Source organism: Dysidea avara, chromosome 3 (assembly GCF_963678975.1).
Source record: "Dysidea avara chromosome 3, odDysAvar1.4, whole genome shotgun sequence".
Taxonomy (NCBI): domain Eukaryota; kingdom Metazoa; phylum Porifera; class Demospongiae; order Dictyoceratida; family Dysideidae; genus Dysidea; species Dysidea avara.
Genome location: NC_089274.1, coordinates 15,782,824 through 15,807,539, shown reverse-complemented (window position 1 = coordinate 15,807,539; position 24,716 = coordinate 15,782,824). Strand labels below are relative to the sequence as shown.

The 24,716-nt window shown below is 37.6% G+C and overlaps 2 protein-coding genes and 1 long non-coding RNA gene across 5 annotated transcripts; 1 reads left to right on the top strand and 2 right to left on the bottom strand.

Moving 5' to 3' along the window:
* Nucleotides 1-44: 44 nt before the first annotated feature.
* On the bottom strand, nucleotides 45-9,397 carry LOC136249600 (sialin-like). 2 transcript variants are annotated; one of them, XM_066041662.1, is made up of 11 exons: nucleotides 9,281-9,397; nucleotides 4,717-4,958; nucleotides 4,640-4,668; nucleotides 3,239-3,436; nucleotides 3,100-3,189; nucleotides 2,834-2,920; nucleotides 2,612-2,760; nucleotides 2,410-2,559; nucleotides 1,755-1,887; nucleotides 885-1,123; nucleotides 45-398 (listed from the first exon to the last, which is right to left on the bottom strand). In XM_066041662.1, the coding sequence occupies exons 2-11, from the start codon at nucleotides 4,938-4,940 to the stop codon at nucleotides 126-128; spliced, it is 1,572 nt and encodes a 523-aa protein (XP_065897734.1). In that variant the 5' UTR covers nucleotides 4,941-4,958; nucleotides 9,281-9,397; the 3' UTR covers nucleotides 45-125. The 2 variants fall into 2 exon arrangements, with proteins under 2 accessions (XP_065897734.1, XP_065897735.1); XM_066041663.1 differs by lacking the exon at nucleotides 9,281-9,397 and adding an exon at nucleotides 7,420-7,440.
* Nucleotides 9,398-9,410: 13 nt separating this feature from the next.
* Nucleotides 9,411-13,298, top strand: LOC136249605 (uncharacterized). Of its 2 annotated transcripts, XR_010698299.1 has the most exons (3): nucleotides 9,411-9,471; nucleotides 12,927-13,025; nucleotides 13,081-13,298. It is a non-coding gene; the product is annotated as an uncharacterized lncRNA (long non-coding RNA). The 2 variants fall into 2 exon arrangements; XR_010698298.1 differs by lacking the exon at nucleotides 9,411-9,471 and having other exon boundaries at nucleotides 12,782-13,025.
* LOC136249601 (sialin-like) lies at nucleotides 13,215-24,281 on the bottom strand. Its single transcript, XM_066041664.1, has 11 exons — nucleotides 24,098-24,281; nucleotides 17,974-18,215; nucleotides 17,897-17,925; nucleotides 16,518-16,717; nucleotides 16,381-16,468; nucleotides 16,115-16,201; nucleotides 15,893-16,041; nucleotides 15,694-15,843; nucleotides 15,057-15,189; nucleotides 14,233-14,471; nucleotides 13,215-13,718 (listed from the first exon to the last, which is right to left on the bottom strand). Exons 2-11 carry the CDS (start codon nucleotides 18,195-18,197, stop codon nucleotides 13,446-13,448), a joined length of 1,572 nt encoding a protein of 523 aa, XP_065897736.1. The 5' UTR covers nucleotides 18,198-18,215; nucleotides 24,098-24,281; the 3' UTR covers nucleotides 13,215-13,445.
* Between the last annotated feature and the right edge of the window lie 435 nt (nucleotides 24,282-24,716).

The window sequence follows — 24,716 nt, the reverse complement described above, 5'->3', positions numbered from 1 at the left end:
ACGTTTGGGTATCTTAAAATTTTTTGGAAAAAGTTTTGTTGATGTGTGGAGAATTGAGCATAATTATTATGATTCATGTTTTTTGTACATATAACATTTCTATAGCTTTTTTATAGTCCTGTTTGTTATTTATCGACATCATTGTTGACGTCAGTAGATGAAACACTGTTAGTGACAGAAGATAGTGATGATGGAGGTATTTGGGCAGTTTTTCTGTTGTCTCCATGTTCAACACCATCTGCCCACCATTGTTTCTCACCACTACCCAGTAACAAATATGCTATTGCTCCAAACACATAGATCTCAGCTGCAATAATGAACACAAGTCTCCATTCTTGTCGGTAGACATCAATGGATGTGGGATCTTCACAGCTGTCATTGCATGTCTCAAAACTTGGCTAAAGAAAAATAAAATCATTTACTCCCAGCTAGGTAATGTATAGGACAGGCTGAAGTAATTCTACTGGAAATGTTATTCCACTAGGGGCCTGTGAGAAGCCTATTAATATAGGGAGTCAGAGATTTGACATGAAACTGAAAAAAACAAAAGAAACTAAACCAGGCTGGTAGTGAATGTAATTGTCCCAATTGTTCAATTAGAATAGTATAAGATTTTTTGTTTTGACTTTCATATCGTCCCCAAAATCACTCCATTCCCACTGTGATGTAGAAAAACAAGTATTTCAATGAATTTGTATGAGTCTTTAATTCAATAAGTGCCTTTAAATGTGGGAGTTTAGTAGAAGCTAATGACATGACCTTTTATTTCTTTTTTCTGTCAAAGTTACTGTTGTACGATACATTTAAAAATTGCTGCAGTACTCACCAGAGAACATTTGCACTAATAAAAATATACGTATTTTGTGGACATAACACATACTCACATCTCTGGCTATATACTTGGATAGTTGTGGACTGACAAATCCTGGGACTGTGGCCAACGTGTTGGCAATGCCCATCAAGATGCCAGCATATTTTGGAGCTATATCCAAAGAGTTTACGGTCACACCAGCTACAGCAAATCCATAACTCCCAACAGAGATGGCCAGGAATGTTATTGCCACACCAGTTGAGTCTCCATAGTAACCACACAAAAGTAAAAACATGGCTGGTAGGAATGAGCCTGTGTGTGGCAAAAAAAAAGAGAACAATCTTTAAACAAAATGTAAATACTCTCAATAGCACCATGACATTATTTTGAAATACGTCAAGTGATTATATAGCCAATAGCATTAGTATTACACTTGTTTGTCAAGGTCCCTTGACCAAAACCTGTAATACTAATTTGATTGGCTAAAATAGTGTGGTGTGTTTCTATTAGAAGTAAATGTCCGACTTGATAACTAGTGTTACCATAGTGATAGATGCCCCATGGCATAGCAACAGGGTTGCTAAAGTAAACAACATTTTGAGACCATAGCAATGGTTGCTAAGTGTGATTGGTCTTTTGCGGTGGTTATTTTTTGAATTTCTGTTGCCTAGTAACATTTGCTATGGTTGTCGGATTAATTTGTAATAGGACGGATGGCTGTGGTCTTCGGGATTAATAGTTCTCACATTGTAAACAGGAAGGAAGTAGTGCTCGACTTTGCTACATATACTAATACTACTGTATCTTTATATAATTTTAGCTACAGTATATCTAGTACCAAATATAGAATACTTAGAAGCAATTATAGGCTGTTAAACTGGTTATGCTAGACATTTGTTTTTCCATTGCCACAATATTCCTTCTAACACAGCAACTCACTCACCTACTGTACTATTAATCTTCCTGATCACAGTTGTGGTGACTAGTTTACGTTTCCTCAACAGATCTGTCACTTGTCCCCAGAAAAATGTCACTATTGCAAGGCTCACATATGGTATTGCTGAGTAGAACCCATTCTGGATGTAATAACATTGACATCCTTATACAAACAATCTATACTATGTACTTCCTTGTATCTTTCAGTAAGTGTGTAGTATGTGGTATCATGGTATGTATAACACATCACATTGCTACAGTCAAACTTCTCTAATCCAACCAAAATGTCATTTCCCAACACTGTTGTATAGAAAACAACCTCTGTAATCTCACCTCTCTGTACTCCGCAATCCAACGGGCAAAATTTGATTCCCTAGACATTGTTTTCAACTGATAGAGAATAATAGCAGCATTTAAAACAATCACAGCAAATAATTTTTAAACAACCAAGGCATTTAATTGGTTGACAATAATAGAAAAAAAAGCTGTGATACTTGCAAATTCTAAAATTCATGTTAAAAACATTGTGTGATCCATTTTACCTGTAATTTACTGCATAATTGTAGATATTGTACAATGTCAGATTACAGAGGTGACCAACAACCTCAGCAAAATTTATGTCTCCCATTGAGCATCGGATTAGAGAGGTTTGACTGTATTACCTTTGCAATGTCAAGACAGAGTGTTTGGTCAAGGAAAGTTGGCAAGCAGACAAGAATAGTGTAGAAGCCCCATGTTGTGCTGAAGTGGCAGACTAGAATACCCCAAAATGGTCGTGATGTGAAAATCGCTGTCCAGGGTGGTGGCAAGTCCTGCATACAATCCAGTTAAACTAGCAGACACAACTACAACTTATTAAGTCACCTTTGAAAGAGTGCTCTTTTTCAGCATCAGTTCAGTTTCAATGGTTGACTCTATATACTGTTGTTCTTGTGGAGAAATTCGTGGATGGCTGGCAGGAGTATCAAATCCTAGAAAGAGCCAGGCCACAAACCAAACAACTCCAACAGAACCTACAATAGCACAATAAATGTGAAGCAAAGATACTTATAAAGACTTAATTCTGCCAGTTCAATTAACACTCACCAAATAAATAGAATACCCATGGCCATCCCATAGTGTCACATAGCATTCCAGACAGTGGAAAAGCAATGATGTTACCAACATCAGGACCTGAACAAATGAATTTTGTTATCATCACCATTTATACTTGCCTAGCTATTCTGGCTATATCCAAGTATGAAATAATTTGCACATGCACAAATTCTGCAGACTCAAGTACATAGAAATTTTTGAAAGCAAAATTTTAAAATCAGTAATTAATACTATTCTTGGCAGACACAGTATAATACCTGTAATTACTATAGTTGCCATCACACTTCTCTCCAGTGGTGGTGCCCATTTCCCAAGCATTGCATTCAATGCTGGAAATGTCACTCCCTATAGATTTTTAGCATGTAATTAAGAGAATGTCACAAAAACACCTCATCTCAAATATACCTATTACAAATCGACAAGCAACTAGTGCCCAGAGATTGAGGTAGGCCATTTGTGGTGTGATTAGGGTAAGTAATGATGTCACCAGTACACCAATACCAAACACATATTTGCCACCAAATTTAGTAGCCATCCATCCTCCGGGAAGTTGAGTGAATATGTAGCCATAGAAGAAACTAGCCAAAACCCAACCTGTAAAACAGCAGGAATTTATAAAACATAAGATTATGATACCAGTTAAAGGAGATGCTACAACTAAAATAGTCTGCTGCATGGGTCACTGCCAAACTGAACTATACTCCACTTCTTATGGAGGTCTGAATTTACTGTGCCAACACCTTCAATAATATTATACCAAATCTAATACTGACAAAGCTTGTGTATGAATGCTAATTTATAAACTTCATGGGTAATTCTATATTGCTACACCTGACTATATTGTGACTGCTCAATTTAAAATGTGGCTGTAGACTACATGACAATCAGCACATTATAAGGTGTTATTCTAACAATTAATTCTGGCATGCGCAGCTTTGGCATGTATATGGCCACACTGATCACTGGCCATATGTGAGTAATTTAAGTGTAGGTGACAGGCCCCTCACATTGTAGAGATTATTATACTGGGGAGCGAACCACACACAAATAGTGTTTGACAGAACATATGTAATGTTCTCTCCAATCAACCTGCAACTTAGCTTCTCAGTAGATTGGACTGATATCCCCATTGGCAATTAATTTATAATTAGTCAGCTAAGTATTGCAAGACTAATGATGTACCAAAGTGTAGCTAAACCATGACCATGCATTTCACAATGAAATTTATACACAACATACACGCACGCACACACACACACACACACACACACACACAATCATGTCAACCTGCCTGCATGCATTTTCAAAAAGCCTTGGACAAAAACATACATGCAAATTGCAAATCAGCTAGCTTTGCCTGGTCTAAAGTTTGTTCCCCTACTTGACGATGGGTCTACATTGTGAGGTGTTCATCACAAGAGGAACCTTGTCCTCCTTAGATCCAGGAAGATTATTGATAATTAATGAAGGGTGTAGGGGTGACACTCCAATATACCCTGTACTCCAATCCTCATCCTCAGTCAAAGTTGAAAACTAAGCCCTTGACCCTTGACATATGCTAAAATCCGTGCTTGACTGTTGGCCAAACAGTTGTATATATATTTTTTGTTAAATTATGGTTGTGTTGTATTTCTAAAAGTATCAATTGTGGTTTACACTTTACAAACGAAACTTGTCTTTTGACCTACTGCAAATTTCTTGCAGGACTTTTGACTTTCATTTTCACTGACAAAGATCAGAGTACAGGATATATTGGAGTGCCATCTCCTTGATCTGTGTTGTAAGTTTGTTGATTACCTTCCTCAGAATCTGACCAATCAAAACTTCTAAAGTGAGAAAATTAATTATGGCATATAGATTAACATTTACTATACCTTTGATGATGATGGGGGTGCTTGGCAGTCATCTGTACAATGGCTACACTCAGGTTAACTCGAAGTGCGTACATGATGCCAAATCCCACTGATAGCATGACAGTGAGCACATATCGTGCTTTAATACATGGGAGACAGCTGATGTACCAACACGGTGGAGCCCATGCTAGCTTCCTCCTCTTACGAGATTCACTCAAAAGCTCTTCTTCTTCGTCTGGATCCATTAAATGTGCACCGATTTACTGTTAGAAATGAGATCAGAAAACTTCTGAGCTACTATCAGACTTGACATTGTCACACACACACACACACACACACACACACACACACACACACACACACACACACACACACACACACACACACACACACACACACACACACACACAAGTACGCGCACACACACGTCCAGTCATTTTATGGTTTAACCTTTACCTAATTGCAACAAAAATGTGCAAAAAAAACATTTTAAACAGTTTCTAGCACAGAAAAAAAATTACTTTGTAACTTATCAAAAGTCCTATTAGGAGAAAGTGGCTTTGTGGTGACCATTTTTAGCCATTTTCATCAAAAATTTGAATTTTTATTTATCAAATAAATGGTCTCACTAAAAGAACAAGGTGATCATGATTTTTGTTTAAAATTCATAGCATATTTAGTTCAAAAGGTATAAGTAGTTTTATGAACCACAAAACATAAATCCATCTATCCACACACACACAGTAGAGCTACACACATAGTGTGAAAGTTGTGTTATTTGTGAGAAAAGCATGAAACCTTCCATATCTTCCAATAACATTCAGATTTGACCTTTAGTGATCTTTTGCAGCCATTTTTGTACTGAAAATTCTGTCTTTATCTTCCTAAGGCATTTTACACTGGTAAAACATGGTCTAAATTAAAGATGTTAGATGCCTTTCAAAAAGTCCTTTAATTTGAAACTGTGTTCTAATGGTGTAAAATAATGCCTCAGGAAGATTAAGGCAAAAATGATGAATTTTCAATGTAAAAATGGTCATAAAGGTCACCAAAGATCAACTCTGTGATGGCACTATATCCAAAAATATATGTCATTGAGAGTACAAACTATGTGCCACTGAAGTTTGATACTTTTCTCACAAAGTGCACAAACTATCATATTTATGTACTATCTACTAACACAATCGGATTTGGTACAAAAGCTGTTCTTAGAACTATGACACTATAAACATTGAATAGTACACACTTAAATCATGGATACTCATACTGATAATTGTGGACATTTTGGTGCTATATGTTACCACAGAAACAGAGGGTCTAGCTTGCAAATGACTACTGCTGATTGCATGTCCCTTGACATATGCATAAAACATGAGAAAACTTTTTAAACTAGGCATGTGCGAACAGCCGGCTGTGGGTGTGCACCTGGTTTACTGAATTTATTTCATAAAAGTGCGTGTTGTGTGTGCGTGTATGTGTGCGTGCATGTGTGTGTGTGTGTGTGTGTGTGTGTGTGGGATAGCACTAGTTTCAAAACACTTGATGCCTTTTGTGACTGGCACTTTTAAAATACAAATGTACATAACTGTTCTATTAGGGTAAACCCTTGATACCTTTGCAGATCAATATTTTAATTGTCTGAATATACTTGAGCAGTTTCTGGAAACCACAGAAACCCCCTGGATCTGCCCCTAAAATGGACTGTTACAGTGTTTCCTACAGCCTGTATTGTAAACTTGCTACATATTCTCTAGTCTGGTGCCACCCGCCCCTTTACAAAAAGTAAGGGTCTGGTGAAATATAGATCCCATATCATTTCAAAAGGAATTTAATTAGACAGCATACATAATTGCAGATGATTGCCCTTCAATTTGAACAAAAGTATTGCATTGCCAAGGTGATTTGTATCATTGGCACGAATTAATTGGCTACTGCTGAATTTTGAACATTAGAAATGATTTAGTACCATTTCACCAGACCCTTATTTTTTGTGAAGGGGTTGGTGGCACCAGGTTATACATATTCCCATGATTGATACATAGATACCAGCCTTCCAGTATGTTTTCATGGAAACAGATAGCACCAAAAAAGTCCCCTTAGTCCATTGCCATGATAAGTGTGCACGTTTCAATGTTATAGTGCTAAAAACAGCTTTTACAAAAAAATCCAATTATGTACATGGGCGGATGGATTTATGATTTATAAAACTAATTGGCTACATCATTAATTTGATACCATTGATAGAGAGAATACAATGAAATGGCTTTAAAAGGTCACTTGCATGGCCAAATGTGACAGAAATCAGGCAAAAATTTTATTTAACAATATTTTGAATTGGAATATTTTGATATGTTTATAGCAAAGGAGAGAGATGTCTTATTTTGTTAAGACAATATACAACATACATAAGTACAGGAGTCTAGACTCAGGGGTACTGTGCACTGGGTGGACAGTACAGGAGCCCTAGCAAGATTTACACTATTAAATTACAATACAAAAATAATAAATATGGCATGCAGAAAAGTTCAGTTTAGGCAGAAACAAAGTTTTCTGTGCTAGAAACTAAATGCTTTTGTTAAAGGTTGTCCTATCTTTCATAAAAATGATTAGTCTGGCAGCGCCCGCCCCTTCGCATAGAGTAAGGGTCTAGTGACCGTAGTATACGGTACTTGTGCGACCGGAATTCAAATGTGGTTTCAAATTGCGTGTGATGTAATAAATTACCTGTTCAGACTGTTGTAACTTGGCGAAGAAAGCACAAAACTTCATACTTCTCAACATAAGTCTTTACAGCATGTGTATCTTGGAGTCTCACTCGGAGAGTATCAGCTGCTTCCAACTATTCTGAATCAGCTTCTCTGCTTCTGTAGGTAGGCTATTCCTCGAGTCTGTCTTGGATTAGCCATCCCTGGACCTGAATTTGTTGTGGGCCTACGTCTGTGGCTAGGAGTTGCTTTATTTCCTTATTCTCCACTGTGTACTTGCCTCTCACCTATAGATTGCTTTGGTGATCATTTGTTAGGCTGTTCTCATGGTCCAATGAGAATCTGTTGTCATGATTCCCTGTTCGACATCCTTTATAATGCTCTATCACAAGATCACCCTGGTGTTCTTAAGGAGCAGCGTGCTTCCTATAACAATGGCTCACACCCGAGTGATATCTTCCATCCTGACTTCCAGCATGGTAGTTCTGCCTATTTTGATGTCTCCATATGCAGTACTACTCAGCCTGCTTATATTTGCTCATCTACTTATTGTGCTGGGGTGGTTGCTGCAGCTGGAGAGTTGGCCAAGGATGAGAAACATCTGGCAGCTGTAGTGAAGGTGGGAGCAGATTTTATTCCCTTAGTAGTGGAAACTTTTGGAGTCTGGACTCCATTTGCTTTGCGATCTTTGAACATCATTGCTGACCGAACTACCTGGTGTTCCTCCCAAGTTAGCAAGAAAAATCTCCTCCAGCAACTATCTGTTGCCTTATGGACTAACAATGCTAGAATGATCCTCGCTCTGCAGGGGTCTGATGATGACAATCTCCTTTACCCTTAGTAGTAGCAGTAGTGTAATTGTAGTAGTAGAGTTAATTTTACCATTTTTTGTGTAGCTGTTTGCCGTAGTTGCGTGATTGCCTACTATTCCGAATTCGGTCGCCATGGTTATTGTGTTATTCATGGCAGGCTACACGTTTTACATCACAAATACTTATTTAAACTGGATACTGCTATTTGATTGGCTCTTATAGTGGTAGTAGCACAAGTACCATATACTACAGTCACCAGACTCTTACTCTAAAAGCGAAGGGGTGGGCGCTGCCAGACTAAAAAATGACAGCTTACCAGGCGCACGCACCGCAAGACCAGCTGCGGGCGTGCGCCTGGTTATAGCTAATTTTAGCGGAATTCCGCATTTTATACACATTGATTGATTGATTTGTTACTGGGATAGGCAGCTTACACTGATATTATCCCAGGGAGCTGTGAAACATTACAGCTCCAGAGCATACGTACAATTTACAATGGAATGAACACACAAAACAAGTTGCTAGTAAAGCCACCAGAATTAATGCATTCTTACATCGTAATCTTTATCAATGCCCTCCCACAGTTAAATGTAATATTTATAAAGCAATGGTTCGCCCTATTATGGAGTATGCTTCCTCAGTCTGGGACCCACACACGTGTTAACATTAATCAATCTAAGAAGCTGTACAGAGATCTGCCACAAGAATGTGTTATAAAGACTTTTCTAGATTCTCCAGTGTTTCCACAATGCTAACTGATCTCGATCTACCCACCCTGCAGAGTGGACAGTTTTAAATTTTCCTTCTTCCCTTCAGTGATTAAACTATGGAATAATCTACCCCAGAACATCGTTAACGCTCCCACATACACTGATGCACTTGTCAATTTCATGCCCCATCCCAATCTATTAGAAAACGAGTTAATTGAGTCAGATTCAATTGAAAGGCATAAAAGGCTCAAAAACACGCTAAACCACAGATCGTATATTCTCCGTGCGATCCATGGCTAAAGGAAACATAAATTATATTGATACAATACAGAACTGCTTTATAAACATATTCACTTACCCGATGGTTTTCGGCCGTAAATTCCTTAGAAAAAGCGGTCAATATAATTATGCGGTATTTCTGACCGCATTAGTCATTACTTGATTAGTCCCATAGTCTTGGTAACGGGAGAATCCCACAATACATTGCGCGCATTGGGAAAACTGACGGTGTATCTGCTGCTACAATCGTGAAATTCATGTGGTCAAAAGGTACGTGAGTTGGTTATCGCTTCCTTATATTGCTGAACTAGTCTAAAATCACGGTCATTTGGACAGACAGTCAGTGGAGTAGCCAAGGGTGTGTGCGTGTGTGTGGTATTTGTTTCTAACCATTGTTCACCCCTCCATCACAATTCACCATGTAGCCATCTAATGCATAAGCTTAAATTAGTAAGTACCTAACTTTGACTTAATATGCCAAGGCCAGTAGCATTAAAGTTATCCAAAGGTAGATACAACACTGGCTTGTCTGGTACGTAGTCTAATATCTATGGGTGTCTATTATCTATGGTCTAACAATAATGATCAATGATACATGTTTGTGCTGGGGTAGAAAAAAAGAAAGAAAAGGGTCTGAGACTAGCCTGACTAGGTGACACATGCATATATGCATAACAGGCTTTAGTCTCACAGGTCCAATCTCTAGATAGTACATGAGGTATGTAGCACTTATGTGTGAGCTACTAGCACTGTACACATCATCATGATTTCCAGTGGAGGCTATATATTTTATGTCTAATTTAGAGCTGGGGTTGCTATTCACTGGACTGGACTCAAATTTTAAACACATCTTGGCTGCAGCTAATTTTTCTTCACACGTAATAAAAGGTCTGAATGAATTATTTATTTATTCAGGATTTATGGTGTAAAAACACCACCAAAGGTCTGTTGGTAGCAACCAACAGCCATAAAATACGTCCAATTAATACTAACTACTTAAGTAATTACATATATAGTTACATAGTTAAGATTATAAGTAGTTAAAATTGGTAGTTGGAGGTTTAGTTTGGTGACTTCTGGAGCATGGACACAAGTAATGGGGAGTGCAGTACTCAGGAAATGGTCCCACAGATATGATTTCAGTTTAGATTTCAGCAAACAAACTGACATGTTTAGGTCTAGAATTGGTATGGCATTCCACAGGGATGGTAAACGATGAAAATAAGAATGTCGTGATATGTTGTTAAGATGTTGAGGTAACAAGAGTTTGTTGCTGGAGCCTGATCTAGTATTGGTAGAGTTGAAAGTGATGTAGTTATTAATGTTGAACTGATTAGTTGGTGATTTTATAGCAAACAGTATGTCTTGAAGTTCAAACATGTACATTAAAGGAAGGAGCCTCAGATTTATTAAACGGTGTTTGTAACAACTAGTGTAATCGTTCAAGATGTATTTAGTGGCACGATGTTGAATTCTTTCAAGGTTTAAAATTAAGAGCTTCCATATACTAGTGCATAATAGACTTATAGCCAATGACATGCATACAAACTCTACTGCTGGTTTACCATATTTTGTAGCATAGCTCCCTATACAATCAGGAACCTATACATATAAAAAAATTATACAATGAAACAATGAATATCATTGGATGCACACATTTGCTTGCTTTTGACATAATATTATATGTTCTTGCATGTGAAGGACGTGTAAATTATGCATGGCATTACAACCTACTCTATAGTTATGGCAGGAGCCCATAAGTACTGCAAGGTCCAAAGGAGCATTTAACTAGTAAAACACACCTTTGGTGATTTTGTATCCAGCACTACTTATTCAACAAACCAATAATTGGATCTAATTTGTGGTACATTTTTATTGGCTTCAATGACCAAGGTATGTTATGGCTTCTTGATAAAATTGTGAGCCTAGGCCTATCTTCACAATTGAGCATGATTTTGTCAAAACAAATCCAATGGGGTGGATACAGTGATGAAGAATGCTACATCTTGAAGTGCTCTGAAGTCACTATGGAGTTGCACTTTAGATACAAAGGTACCAGCTAATTATAAGTATAATAACCAATGAAACCATGCTAATACATTAATGCAATTCACAACCATCCTTATAAGGCACTGTGCATTAAGCTGGTAATAGTAAAAAAAGACTATTAACAGATGTTAAACGCTCTTTTGTGCCGGGCGCTTATGGTGATAGTAATTAGTAAGTGTAGTCAAACAGTTGTGTGCATACATTGCACAGTGAATGTATGTACAGTAAAACCTGTGTATTAAGGACACCTTGGGACCATGAACCAAGTGTCCTCCTGAGTAAATGTGTCCTGATCTTCATGCAGGTTGCTTTACATGCTAAGGGGTACTTTGGGACCATAACCAAGTATCCTGCAGATTACGTAGATGTCCTAACATTATAAGTGGCATTTAATATACTAACTGAAGGCCGGGAGCTAGGGTCACATATATACTTGTGTATAAATATATAACTTACATATATACAGTGAAATCTGATCAGGTTGCTGTTGTGTAAGTCTCTAAAATCTGATGATCAGTTACCTGTGTAAATGTGATCCAGTCAAAACTTACCCAGGGGCGGATCCAGAGTTTGGAAAGAGGGGGGGCACCTTTCTGAAAAACAGTTGAAGACCAAAAAAACTTGCTGAAAACCAGTTGAAGACCAAAAAAAAAAAAAAAAAAAAGGTCACGACAATAATAGCTAGTTATCCTTACCAACTATATCACGTCTGTTATGTAAAATAAAATCCTATTTATAGCTTCATAGGTAAGCTACACTGCCTCATGAACATTGTGACTGCTTTATTAGAGTAATTGACTGCTCTATTAGAGTATCTCGATCTTGTATGCAATTTCTTGAAGGGGGGGGGGGGGGGGGCATTTGCCCCAAATGCCCCATCCTGGATCCGCCATTGTTACCAACTCTAGATATTAATTTCTTAGCTATGATAACCTAAATAGATTGATTACAAACATCTGCAAGCATACTATATACTTTCATAAGCATGACAAAGCAAACTTCCTCATGTAATTCATCTATACATAGGGTAGATTATCATGCTTACACTACCACCCCCCCAACTCTGATAAAAGTGTATTCCTCCTTTAGTTATTTCCTAGATGAAGGCCTGCTAATCCAACTTTAAAATTCTTACTATTTGTAACATTATTTTTTTTTGTGGTTGCTGCATTTATTATGATTGAAGGCATGAATGCGTGAAAACATGAATGCGTTCCAATGCTAAGAGTTTGTATATCATACATTAAAGAACTTTTGAGATCAAAGCAAAAATGGTGTATATTTGCCATACAGAATAGTTCACAGTGCTATATTGGTGACTGCAGTGCTATATTGAGGTAGTTATAGCACTTTGCATGGGAAGAAGACGATTAGTTACGTGCGCCCAACCCTAAAATCGAGAAGAAACACCCCAGAGTCAGAGGGAAAAGTACTCAGAGGGTCTTTAAGGTATGTCCATATCCATTGATAAGGCTGTTTGGTCAGTCTTAAATAGCTCTGCACATGTTTCACTGGAACTCCAGTTTGAACTTGGAAGTTCTTAAAGCATTGCTTACTCATGTTATATGAAATATATAGTACTAAAGGTTTTACATTCTGTATATTTCATATACATAGCACTTGCTCACGGCAGTGCTTTGATTAATATGTGTAGTTAACTGTCCGCACTTCTACAGGAGTTCACTCAGTAGCTTACACTTTACCAAAGGTTAAGTTGATCAGTACAGCCCTGGATGATAAGGTCAACGACCAGTATCACATCATTCCTGGGATAGGTGGGTAACACGTTTGACCCATTATACTGGATCAACATGTTTTTTCTTGCTGCAGGCAATTTTGGTGATAGATATTTTGGTACAGGTTAAAATCTAAAGTGAATAACTAATTTGAAATCAAATGTACAATTTTGGGGTTTGCATTTTTTTAAAACACACATTTTGTCCTTATGTAAAAATTGTACAATGTTATTGTCAAAGCAGGATATATTGTTATTCCATGTTGTACATACAAGAAGTTTACAAAACATTCTGAGTGTGTTGTTATTATAATTACTTAAGAGTCTCCAAGGAACGTTTGGGTATCTCAAAATTTTTTTGGAAAAAGTTTTGTTGATGTGTGGAGAATTGAGCATAATTATTATGATTTATGTTTTTTGTACATATAACATTTCTATAGCTTTTTTATAGTCCTGTTTGTTATTTATCGACATCATTGTTGACGTCAGTAGATGAAACACTGTTAGTGACAGAAGATAGTGATGATGGAGGTATTTGGGCAGTTTTTCTGTTGTCTCCATGTTCAACACCATCTGCCCACCATTGTTTCTCACCACTACCCAGTAACAAATATGCTATTGCTCCAAACACATAGATCTCAGCTGCAATAATGAACACAAGTCTCCATTCTTGTCGGTAGACATCAATGGATGTGGGATCTTCACAGCTGTCATTGCATGTCTCAAAACTTGGCTAAAGAAAAATAAAATCATTTACTCCAAGCTAGGTAATGTATAGGACAGGCTGAAGTAAACAGATTATTCTACTGGAAATGTTATTCCACTAGGGGCCTGTGAGAAGGCTAAGCCTATTAATATAGGGAGTCAGAGATTTGACATGAAACTGAAAAAAAACAAAAGAAACTAAACCAGGCCGGTAGTGAATGTAATTGTCCCAATTGTTCAATTAGAATAGTATAAGATTTTTTTGTTTTGACTTTCATATCGTCCCCAAAATCACTCCATTCCCACTGCGACATAGAAGAACAAGTATTTCAATGAATCTGTATGAGCCTTTATTTCAATAAGTGCCTTTAAATGTGGGAGTTTAATATCAAAGTTTAATAGTTGAAGCTAATGACATGACCTTTTTTTTTTTCTGTCAAAGTTACTGTTGTACGATACATTTAAAATTTGCTGCAGTACTCACCAGAGAACATTTGCACTAATAAAAATATACGTATTTTGTGGACATAACACATACTCACATCTCTGGCTATATACTTGGATAGTTGTGGACTGACAAATCCTGGAACTGTGGCCAACGTGTTGGCAATGCCCATCAAGATGCCAGCATATTTTGGAGCTATATCCAAAGAGTTTACGGTCACACCAGCTACAGCAAACCCATAACTCCCAACAGAGATGGCCAGGAATGTTATCGCCACACCAGTTGAGTCTCCATAGTAACCACACAAAAGTAAAAACATGGCTGGTAGGAATGAGCCTGTGTGTGGCAAAAAAAGACAACCTCTACACAACACGTAAATATCACCACAATAGTAATTTTAATATATAATTTTAGCCATAGGCGGCGGAAAGGGGGGGGGGCTAGGGGGCTAAAGCCCCCCCTCGGTCTGCTGAGGGGGAGATATCACACCGAAATTATCTTTCTTGGAGTGGGGCTGAAAACCGTGATAAAGATCGAGATACTCTAATAGAGCAGTCACTCTAATAAAGTATTCAGTGTGTAGCGAGCTATGTAAGGATTTTTATGTAGTTTATCAGCTAGAAATGGTAGCTGGTGAGGTGGAAAGCTCTTGTTAGTTGGTTGTGACCTTTTTTTTTTTTTTTTTTTTTTTTGGTCTCACCTTACCAAATTATAGAAATAAGTCTGGGTCAGCTCAGCGGAGCCCCCCTCATATCAACTACTTCCTCCGCCGCTGATTTTAGCTACAGTACATCCAGTAAAATTTGCACAAAATAAAGAACACTTAGCTTTGGCAGCAAAATAAAGGCTGTTAAACTGATCATGTTAGATATCTGTTTTTCCATTGCCACAATATTCCTTCTAACTCAGCAACTCACTCACCTACTGTACTATTAATCTTCCTGATCACAGTTGTGGTGACTAGTTTACGTTTCCTCAACAGATCTGTCACTAGTCCCCAGAAAAATGTCACTATCGTAAGGCTCACATATGGTATTGCTGAGTAGAACCCATTCTGGATGTAATAACATTGACATCCTTATACAAACAATCTATACTATGTACTACTTCCTTGTATCTTTCTGCATGTGTGTGGTATGTATAACATATTACATTACTACAGTCGAACCTCTCTAATCCAACCAAAATGTCACTTCCCAACACTGTTGTATAGAAAACAACCTCTGTAATCTCACCTCTCTGTACTCCGTAATCCCAGTCCAATGTTCCCTAGACATTGTTTTCGACTGATAGAGAATAATAGCAGCATTTAAACAATCACAGAAAATAATTTTTAAGCAACCAAAGCATTTAATTGGTTGACAACAATAGAAAAAAAGCAATGATACTTGCAAATTCTAAAATACATGTTAAAAACATTGTGTGATCCATATTACCTGTAATTTACTGCATAATTGTAGATATTGTACAATGTCAGATTACAGAGGTGACCAACAAGCAACCAGCAAAATTTATATCTCTCATTGAGCATCAGATTAGAAAGGTTTGACTGTATTACCTTTGCAATGTCAAGACAGAGTGTTTGGTCAAGGAAAGTTGGCAAGCAGACAAGAATAGTGTAGAAGCCCCATGTTGTGCTGAAGTGGCAGAATAGAATACCCCAAAATGGTCGTGACATGAAAATTGCTGTCCAGGGTGGTAGCAAGTCCTGCATAGAATCCAGTTAAACTAGCAGACACAACCAAAATTCAAGTCACCTTTGAAAGAGTGCTCTTTTTCTGTATCAATTCTGTTTCAATGGTTGACTCTATATACTGCTGTTCTTGTGGAGAAATTCGTGGATGGCTGGCAGGAGTATCAAATCCTAGAAAGAGCCAGGCCACAAACCAAACAACTCCAACAGAACCTACAGTAGCACATTAAATGTGAAGCAAAGATACTTATAAAGACTTAATTCTGCCAGTTCAATTAACACTCACCAAATAAATAGAATACCCATGGCCATCCCATAGTGTCACATAGCATTCCAGACAGTGGAAAAGCAATGATGTTACCAACATCAGGACCTGAACAAATGAATTTTGTTATCATCACCATTTATACTTGCCTAGCTATTCTGGCTATATCCAAGTATGAAATAATTTGCACATGCACAAATTCTGCAGACTCAAGTACATAGAAATTTTTGAAAGCAAAATTTTAAAATCAGTAATTAATACTATTCTTGGCAGACACAGTATAACACCTGTAATTACTATAGTTGCCATCACACTTCTCTCCAGTGGTGGTGCCCATTTCCCAAGCATTGCATTCAATGCTGGAAATGTCACTCCCTATGGATTTTTAGCATGTAATTAAGAGAATGTCACAAAAACACCTCACCTCAAATATACCTATTACAAATCGACAAGCAACTAGTGCCCAGAGACTGAGGTAGGCCATTTGTGGTGTGATTAGGGTAAGTAATGATGTCACCAGTACACCAATACCAAACACATATTTGCCACCAAATTTAGTAGCCATCCATCCTCCGGGAAGTTGAGTGAATATGTAGCCATAGAAGAAACTAGCCAAAACCCAACCTGTAAAACAGCAGGAATTTATAAAACACAAGATTATGATACCAGTTAAAGGAGATGCTACAACTAAAATAGTCTGCTGCATGGGTCACTGCCAAACTGAACTATATATACTCGACTTCTTATGGGGGTCTGAATTTACTGTGCCAACACCTTCAATAATATTATACCAAATCTAATACTGACAAAGCTTGTGTATGAATGCTAATTTATAAACTTCATGGGTAATTCTATATTGCTACACCTGACTATATTGTGACTGCTCAATTTAAAATGTGGCTGTAGACTACATGACAATCAGCACATTATAGGGTGTTATTCTAACAATTAATTCTGGCATGCGCAGCTTTGGCATGTACATGGCCACACTGATCACTGGCCATATGCGAGTAATTTAGGTGTAGGTGATACATTGTAGAGATTACTATACTGGGGAGCTTGCACAAGAGAACCACACGCAAATAGTGTTTGTCAGAACATATGTAATGTTCTCTCCAATCAACCTGCAACTTAATTAGCTTCTCAGTAGATTGGACTGATATCCCCATTGGCAATTATCTTATAATTAGTCAGCTAAGTATTGCAAGAATAATGATGCACCAATGTGTAGCTAAACAATGACCATGTATTTCACAATGAAATTTATACATACACACACATGATCATGTCAACCTGCCTGCATGCATTTTCAAAAAGCCTTGGACAAAAACATACATGCAAATTGCAAATCAGCTAGCTTTGCCTGGTCTAAAGTTTGTTCCCCTACTTGACGATGAGTCTATATTGTGAGGTGTTGATCACAAGAGGAACCTTGTCCTCCTTAGATTCAGGCAGATTATTGATAATTAATGAAGGGTGTAGGGGTGACACTCCAATATACCCTGTACTCCAATCCTCATCCTCAGTCAAAGTTGAAAACTAAGCCCTTGACCCTTGACATATGCTAAAATCCGTGCTTGACTGTTGGCCAAACAGTTGTATATATATTTTTTGTTAAATTATGGTTGTGTTGTATTTCTAAAAGTATCAATTGTGGTTTACACTTTACAAACGAAACTTGTCTTTTGACCTACTGCAAATTTCTTGCATGACTTTTGACTTTCATTTTCACTGACAAAGATCAGAGTACAGGATATATTGGAGTGCCATCTCCTTGATCTGTGTTGTAAGTTTGTTGATTACCTTCCTCAGAATCTGACCAATCAAAACTTCTAAAGTGAGAAAATTAATTATGGCATATAGATTAACATTTACTATACCTTTGATGATGATGGGGGTGCTTGGCAGTCATCTGTACAATGGCTACACTCAGGTTAACTCGAAGTGCGTACATGATGCCAAATCCCACTGATAGCATGACAGTGAGCACATATCGTGCTTTAATACATGGGAGACAGCTGATGTACCAACACGGTGGAGCCCATGCTAGCTTCCTCCTCTTACGAGATTCACTCAAAAGCTCTTCTTCTTCGTCTGGATCCATTAAATGTGCACTGGCTTACTGTTAGAAATGAGATCAGAAAACTTCATGAGCTACTGTCAGACTTGACGCTGTGGAGTACACACAGACACAGACACACGCATGCATGCACACGTGGACACATGTCCAGTCATTTTATGGCTTTAACCTTTACCTAATTGCAACAAAAATGTGCAAACAAACATTGTAAATAGTTTCTAGCACAGAAATAAATTTGCTTTATAACTTACTATTAGGAGAAAAGTGACTTTGTGGTGACCATTTTCATCAAAAAATTGAATTTTATTATCAAATTAATAAGAACAAGGTGATTTTTGTTTAAAATTCATAGCCTATTTAGTTCAAAAGGTATAAGTAGTTTTATGAACCATAAAACATAAATCCATTTGTCCACACACACAGTAGAGCTACATACATACATGGTGTGAAAGTTGTGTTATTTGTGAGAAAAGCATGAAACTTTCCATATCTTCCAATGACATTCAGATTTGACCTTTAGTGATCTTTTGCACCCATTTTTGTATTGAAAATTCTGTCTTTATCTTCCTAAGGCATTTTACACTAGTAAAACATGGTCCAAATTAAAGATGTTAGACATCTTTCAACAAGACTTTTAATTTGAAACTATGTTCTAATGGTGCCTCTGGAAGATTAAGACAAAAATGATGAATTTTTAATGTAAAAATGGTCATAAAAGTCACCAAAAGTCAACTCTGTGATGGCACTATATCCAAAAATAAATGTCATTGAGAGTACAAACTATGTGCCACTGAAGTTTGATACTTTTCTCACAAAGTGCACAAACTATCATATTTATGTACTATCTACTAACACAATTTGTTACATAAGTTGTTCTTAGCACTATAACACTATAAACATTAAATAGTACACACTTAAATCATAGATAGGGACCCGCCGATTATGTTCATAATTTTACCTATTATGCTATGCTGCACTGCTCATAATTTTACCTATTATGCTTACATTTATGCTCAATACTTACCTATTATGCCCAACTATTTATGCCTCAGTTCTCATGCTCTGCTAATAATTTCCAGTTTATGGATAAATAATAAGTACCTGAAGCACAAACTTACTTGTCAAAATGCATATCACAGAAAAGATCGATATACTCTAATAGAACAGTCAGCTATGTGATTGCTCTATTAGAGTTACTGACTGTTCTATTAGAGTATATCGATCTTTCTGTGATACTTATTTTTATAAGCAAGAATTCATACTGTTACAAAATATTCTACCTATTATGCTAGCATTATGCTCAATGCTTTCAGGTACCTATTATGCTCATAATTATGCCAGCATAATCGGCGGGTCCCTAATCATAGACATTCATACTGATACTTGTGGACATTTTGGTGCCATATGTTACCATGGAAACATGGTCTAGCTTGCGAATGACTACTACTGATTGCATGACCCTTGATGTATGCATAAAAATTGAGAAAACTTTTTAAACTAGGTGTGTGCGAACAGCCAGCTGTGGGTGTGTGCCTGGTTTACTGAATTTTGTAACATTTTTATCTGATTCAACAATGATTGATAGTACTAAGAGTACAACGGCAACACTCAAATTTACAAGTCTCGTTAATCATACAAAAGATCTCACATGTGCCTATTACATTGTTGCATGAAAGAGATCACGTGTGTGCGTCCATCTGTATGCGGTATATTGTTTTAGTTTTGGTTCACTACAAACGTTTTTTCATAAAAGTGTGTGTGTGTGTGTGCGTGTGCGTATGTGTGTGTGTGTGTGTGTGTGTGTAAATGTGTGGGATAGCACTAATTTCAAAATGTTGCCTTTTGTGACTGGCACGTTCAAAATAGTTTTTTTTTTTTAAAAATACAAAACAAATTTTAAAATAAATTTAAAAATACTTTTGTGACTGGCACTTTTAAAATACAATTTTTTAATTGTCTGAATATACTTGACCAGTTTCTGGAAACCACAGAAACCTCCTGGATCTGCCCCTAAAATGGACTGTTACAGTGTTTCCTACAACCTGCATTGTAAACCTACTACATATTCCCTAGTCCACCCCTTTACAAAAAGTAAGGGACTGGTAAAAATACAGATCCCATATCATTTCAAAAGGAATTCAATTAGACAGCATATATAATTGTAGATGATCACCCAGGGTCGTCCAGAGAATTAAGGGGCCCAGGGCAAAGAGTTAAAGTGGGGCCCCAGGGTCAAGAAGGTTTCCATGCATTCTGAATCACAAATTCATCCAAGCTGTAAGTTGAAGACAAGACAAAAAAAGGTCATTACGTGATGACAATGACAATAGCTACCCCTCACCAACCATATTTCTGTATTTATAAGCTTGCTACACTGCTCCTTTGAAGAATACTGTGACTGCTCTATTAGAGTATCTAGATCTGACTGCTCTATTAGAGTATATTGATCTTTTAAACAGGTATTCAAGGGGCCCTTCGTGGGGCCTCCTGGGGCCCCTTTCAGGCTGGGGCCCGGGGAAAATTGCCCCCCTCCCCCCCCTGTGGGTGGCCCTGTGATCGTCTTTTCAATTTGAACAAAAGTATTGCATTGCCAAGGAAATTTGTTTCACTGACATGAATTAATTGGCTACTGCTGAATTTTGAACATTAGAAATGATTTAGTACCATTTCACCAGACCCATAATTTTTGTGAAGGGTGGGCGGCACCAGGCTATACATATTCCCATGATTGATACATAGATACTAGCCTTCCAGTATGTTTCCATGGAAACAGATATCACCAAAAGTTCCCCTTAATATGAATCATGTCCATTGTCATGATAAGTGTGCACTTTTCAATGTTACTGTGCTAATAACAGCTTTTACAACAAATCCAATTATGTACATGGGTGGATAGATTTATGATTTATAAAACTACTTGGCTACTTCAATCATTTGATACCACTGATAGATAGAAGTTGAAATTACAATGAAAATGGTTTAAAAGGTTACTTACATGGCCAAATGTGACAGAAATCAGGCAATTTTTAAAATTTAAAATTCTTTGAATTGGAATGTTGTGATATATTTATAGCAAAGAAGAGAGATGTCTTATTTTGTTAAGACGACATACAACATAAGTACAGGGTCTAGGTTCAGGGGTCAGTACTGTGCACTGGGTGGCAGGTGCCCTGATAAGACTCACACTATTAAATTATAATAATTATAGCATGCAGAACAGTTCAGTTCAGAAGTTTTAAACTAAATGCTTTTGTTAAGGGTGCTCGTGGCTATTTGAAGCCATACAACATGCATTTTTTGTATTGTTGCTTATACTCATATAATGTATAAAATGAATCCATATGCTACTTACGTTGGAAGTGCTTCTCTTTCTCTTCAACACAAACCAAACAGAATTCTTCTAGCCTATACCATTTTATAACTATGCGTAGTTCTTTATGAAGCGCTTAAATTGAAACTAGTTCTCCATTTTTCACAGTAGCGCACTGGAAACCACGTTGAACAAACTTCAGCTTATAACTCACAACTCTATGTTTAGTATTAGTACACAGTGTACATAGAATTTAAGTTAGTACTAAAAGTGTGCTACACCATTCAAAACCTCATGTTCTCGGTGCCGTAACCAGGTCGCTCTTGGATAGGTGATGCACTTGTCAATTTCATGCCCCACCCCCCCCACCCCCGGGCGTCCCCACACCCCAGGTGGGGATTTGACATTGCTTCTTGTCCCCACCACTGGGGCAATTGACAGTTGTCCCGGGACGGACCGATTTTCGGTAGTTGCATTTCTAAACTATAAAATCGCGCTTGCTATAGCTAATTTTACTAGCTACAGAGCAGGCTTATTACTAGTCGCATGCATGAAATATGCGCTTAGTCATCCTTGAGGTGTCGTCAAATCCCCTACTATAGGGGTGGGGACATGGTGGGGATTTGACAGCCGATTTTTCCCCAGTAGTGGGGAATTGGACACCACGATTTGTCAAATCCCCTGTATTCCCCCACCCTCCCCGGGGGTGGGGGGGTGGGGCATGAAATTGACAAGTGCATTACGCTAGGCACGCCATCATCAGCAGCTTGTAACGCCTTGTGATTCCAGCTGGTAACATTGTCCCCTACATAAGCAGCTTACAATTACAATACTAACTACCAGCATACCCTGTCACTCGAGAAAACAAGGCACGAACGCATGTTGCCTACAAGTAAAAAGTGCGTTCACACTTGTTGCCTTAAATAGAGGAACTCACCTAATATCGGACGGGCTTCAAAATCGGACGCAATTACTCGAGCTACAACAGGAATTTTTGAACAACTTATATGTCTTTAGATAGTTCAAGGCTGTGGGACTTTGGGCACCAAGTATCAGCTTTCTCGGCTTCTTTGTCTGGTGGCAGCAGCCCTGCAAAGTCATTTCCAATTAATACGTATAATCGGAAAAAACAGTCGATTCACGGACACTCACCGTCTACATATCAGACTTGCATTCAATCAACAGTTTTCTACCTTGAAGTAGTAGAGTAACTCATCTAATTTCTAAATATCCCTGGTTTATTAAATCAAATCCTTTTAATCACGAATTACAAATCAAATAAAATGAGACGTCACTGGAGTAATAATCGCACCATAAATTTAAGTATACGGAAACTTGATAAAGTATACGTTGTTTGAGATACGTATACGGGAAATGTCCACCGTATACTTTTACAAACACCATTTACTTCCGTATACTTAAATTCATAGTGCGATTATTACTCCAGTTACGTCTCATTTTATTTGATTTGTAATTCGTGATTAAAAGGATTTGATTTAATAAACCAGGGATATTTAGAAAGTAGATGAGTTACTCTACTACTTTAAGGTAGAAAACTGTTGATTGAATGCAAGTCTGATATGTAGACGGTGAGTGTCCGTGAATCGACTGTTTTTTCCGGAAATGACTTTGCAGGGCTGCTGTCACCAGACAAAGAAGTCGAGAAAGCTGATACTTGGTGCCCAAAGTCCCACAGCCTTGAACTATCTAAAGACATATAAGTTGTTCAAAAATTCCTGTTGTAGCTCGAGTAATTACGTCCGATTTTGGAGCCCGTCCGATTTTAGGTGAGTTACTCTAACACTTACTTTTAGATCAATTCATGTTAGTGTCACTGTTGATCCATCAGACAATCATTTGCTAACACTTCACTGATGATTCTGAAGCGAAAAAACATGCTATTCTTCCTCGTGTTCTCTGGCGCAAAACATGTCCGCTTAACACGGATACTACAAGTATGCGTAGTAATGCCAATTATGATGCAATAGCCGCATGTCGGGCGTGTGCCTGACTACAAGGTAAATTTCCTTTATTTTATTTTTAACCATCAGAATAATGATGAAATGACAAAATTACATACAGAGCCTCGGACACATGCGACTACAAAGATAAGATCCGCGTAGGCATGGCAAGGATACATACAAAAATAATTAACTACAAAACTTAACTTAAAGTGTCCAGGTTGGATTACTACGTGCATAAAAGATTCTCTGAGAGGAAGTTATAGCCACAGCAGCTGCTCTATCAAGCAATGCTTTCGTCTTGGAAAAACTCAGATTTGAAACTCTTTTCATAGATGTTACTGTCTCTGTAAGGTAATGGCCAAGGCAACCAATTTCAACTGTGTGGTAATGACTAACAAAACCCAAGCGGTCAAGCTCAGCAATAATTTGCAGATATTCTGGCTTCTCCTGCTTACGTTCTCGTGCAGCAGAAAGGTCAGCACGAGAATTAAATGGGCAGGTAAATAATTTTAGCGGAATTCCGCATTTTACACACATTGAAAACACTCTAAACCATAGATCGTATATTCTTCGTGCGATCTATGGCTATAGGAAACATTAATTATATTGATACAACACAAAACAACTGCTTTATAAACATATTCACTCACCCGATAGTTTTCGGCACTAAACTCCTTAGAAAAAGCGGTCACTTAACTAGGCAATCTTTTCCAGGTTCATCAATATAATTATGCAGTATTTCTGACCGCATTTATCATTAAACTGATTAGTTTAGGGTAACTTCCCTTAGACTTGGTAACGGGAGAATCCCACAATTTCATTTTCGTTTGAACAGTTCCGTCCGCGATACAAGTTCCGTGTTATGCATAAGATGAAGCTCAAACCTTGCTTCACTATATTGTCACAGTGACTTCTTATGAGTGGTTGTGACCAATCCGTAAGCTGCTGGTGGCAGAAAAACTGCCACGGCCGAATAATTCACGGCGCGGACGGAATGTTCCGGCAAACGAGAGAGAAAACCATCAGTTTTATTGATGAAAAACACAGTAGCTAACAGTATAGTTATATCCTCGGACACATGCTACCACAAATAGGGCAATATAAGCCCCACAAGTGGGCATGGCAAGGGTAACAAAAAACAACAACAAATAAAAACAGCATTACAGCTACACTCAAATAAAAAGAAATTAACAAAATACAACATTAAATCAACAGTATCTATACTGCTGCTACAATCGTGAAATTCATTATGATTATGATGTGATTTGG

What these genes read in the sequence shown, in the direction of transcription:
- LOC136249600 (XM_066041662.1), bottom strand. Translation starts at nt 4,940, where the DNA reads ATGGATCCAGACGAAGAAGAAGAGCTTTTGAGTGAATCTCGTAAGAGG. An exon ending in ATTTGTAATAGGTATATTTG is followed by an intron (nt 3,190 to 3,238) that starts AGATGAGGTGTT and finishes CTAAAAATCTAT; the next exon opens with AGGGAGTGACATTTCCAGCA. An exon ending in ATGGGTATTCTATTTATTTG is followed by an intron (nt 2,761 to 2,833) that starts GTGAGTGTTAAT and finishes GTGCTATTGTAG; the next exon opens with GTTCTGTTGGAGTTGTTTGG.
- LOC136249601 (XM_066041664.1), bottom strand. Translation starts at nt 18,197, where the DNA reads ATGGATCCAGACGAAGAAGAAGAGCTTTTGAGTGAATCTCGTAAGAGG. An exon ending in CACCCCCATCATCATCAAAG is followed by an intron (nt 17,926 to 17,973) that starts GTATAGTAAATG and finishes TTCTCACTTTAG; the next exon opens with AAGTTTTGATTGGTCAGATT. An exon ending in CCAAGTATATAGCCAGAGAT is followed by an intron (nt 13,719 to 14,232) that starts GTGAGTATGTGT and finishes ATTTTTCTTTAG; the next exon opens with CCAAGTTTTGAGACATGCAA.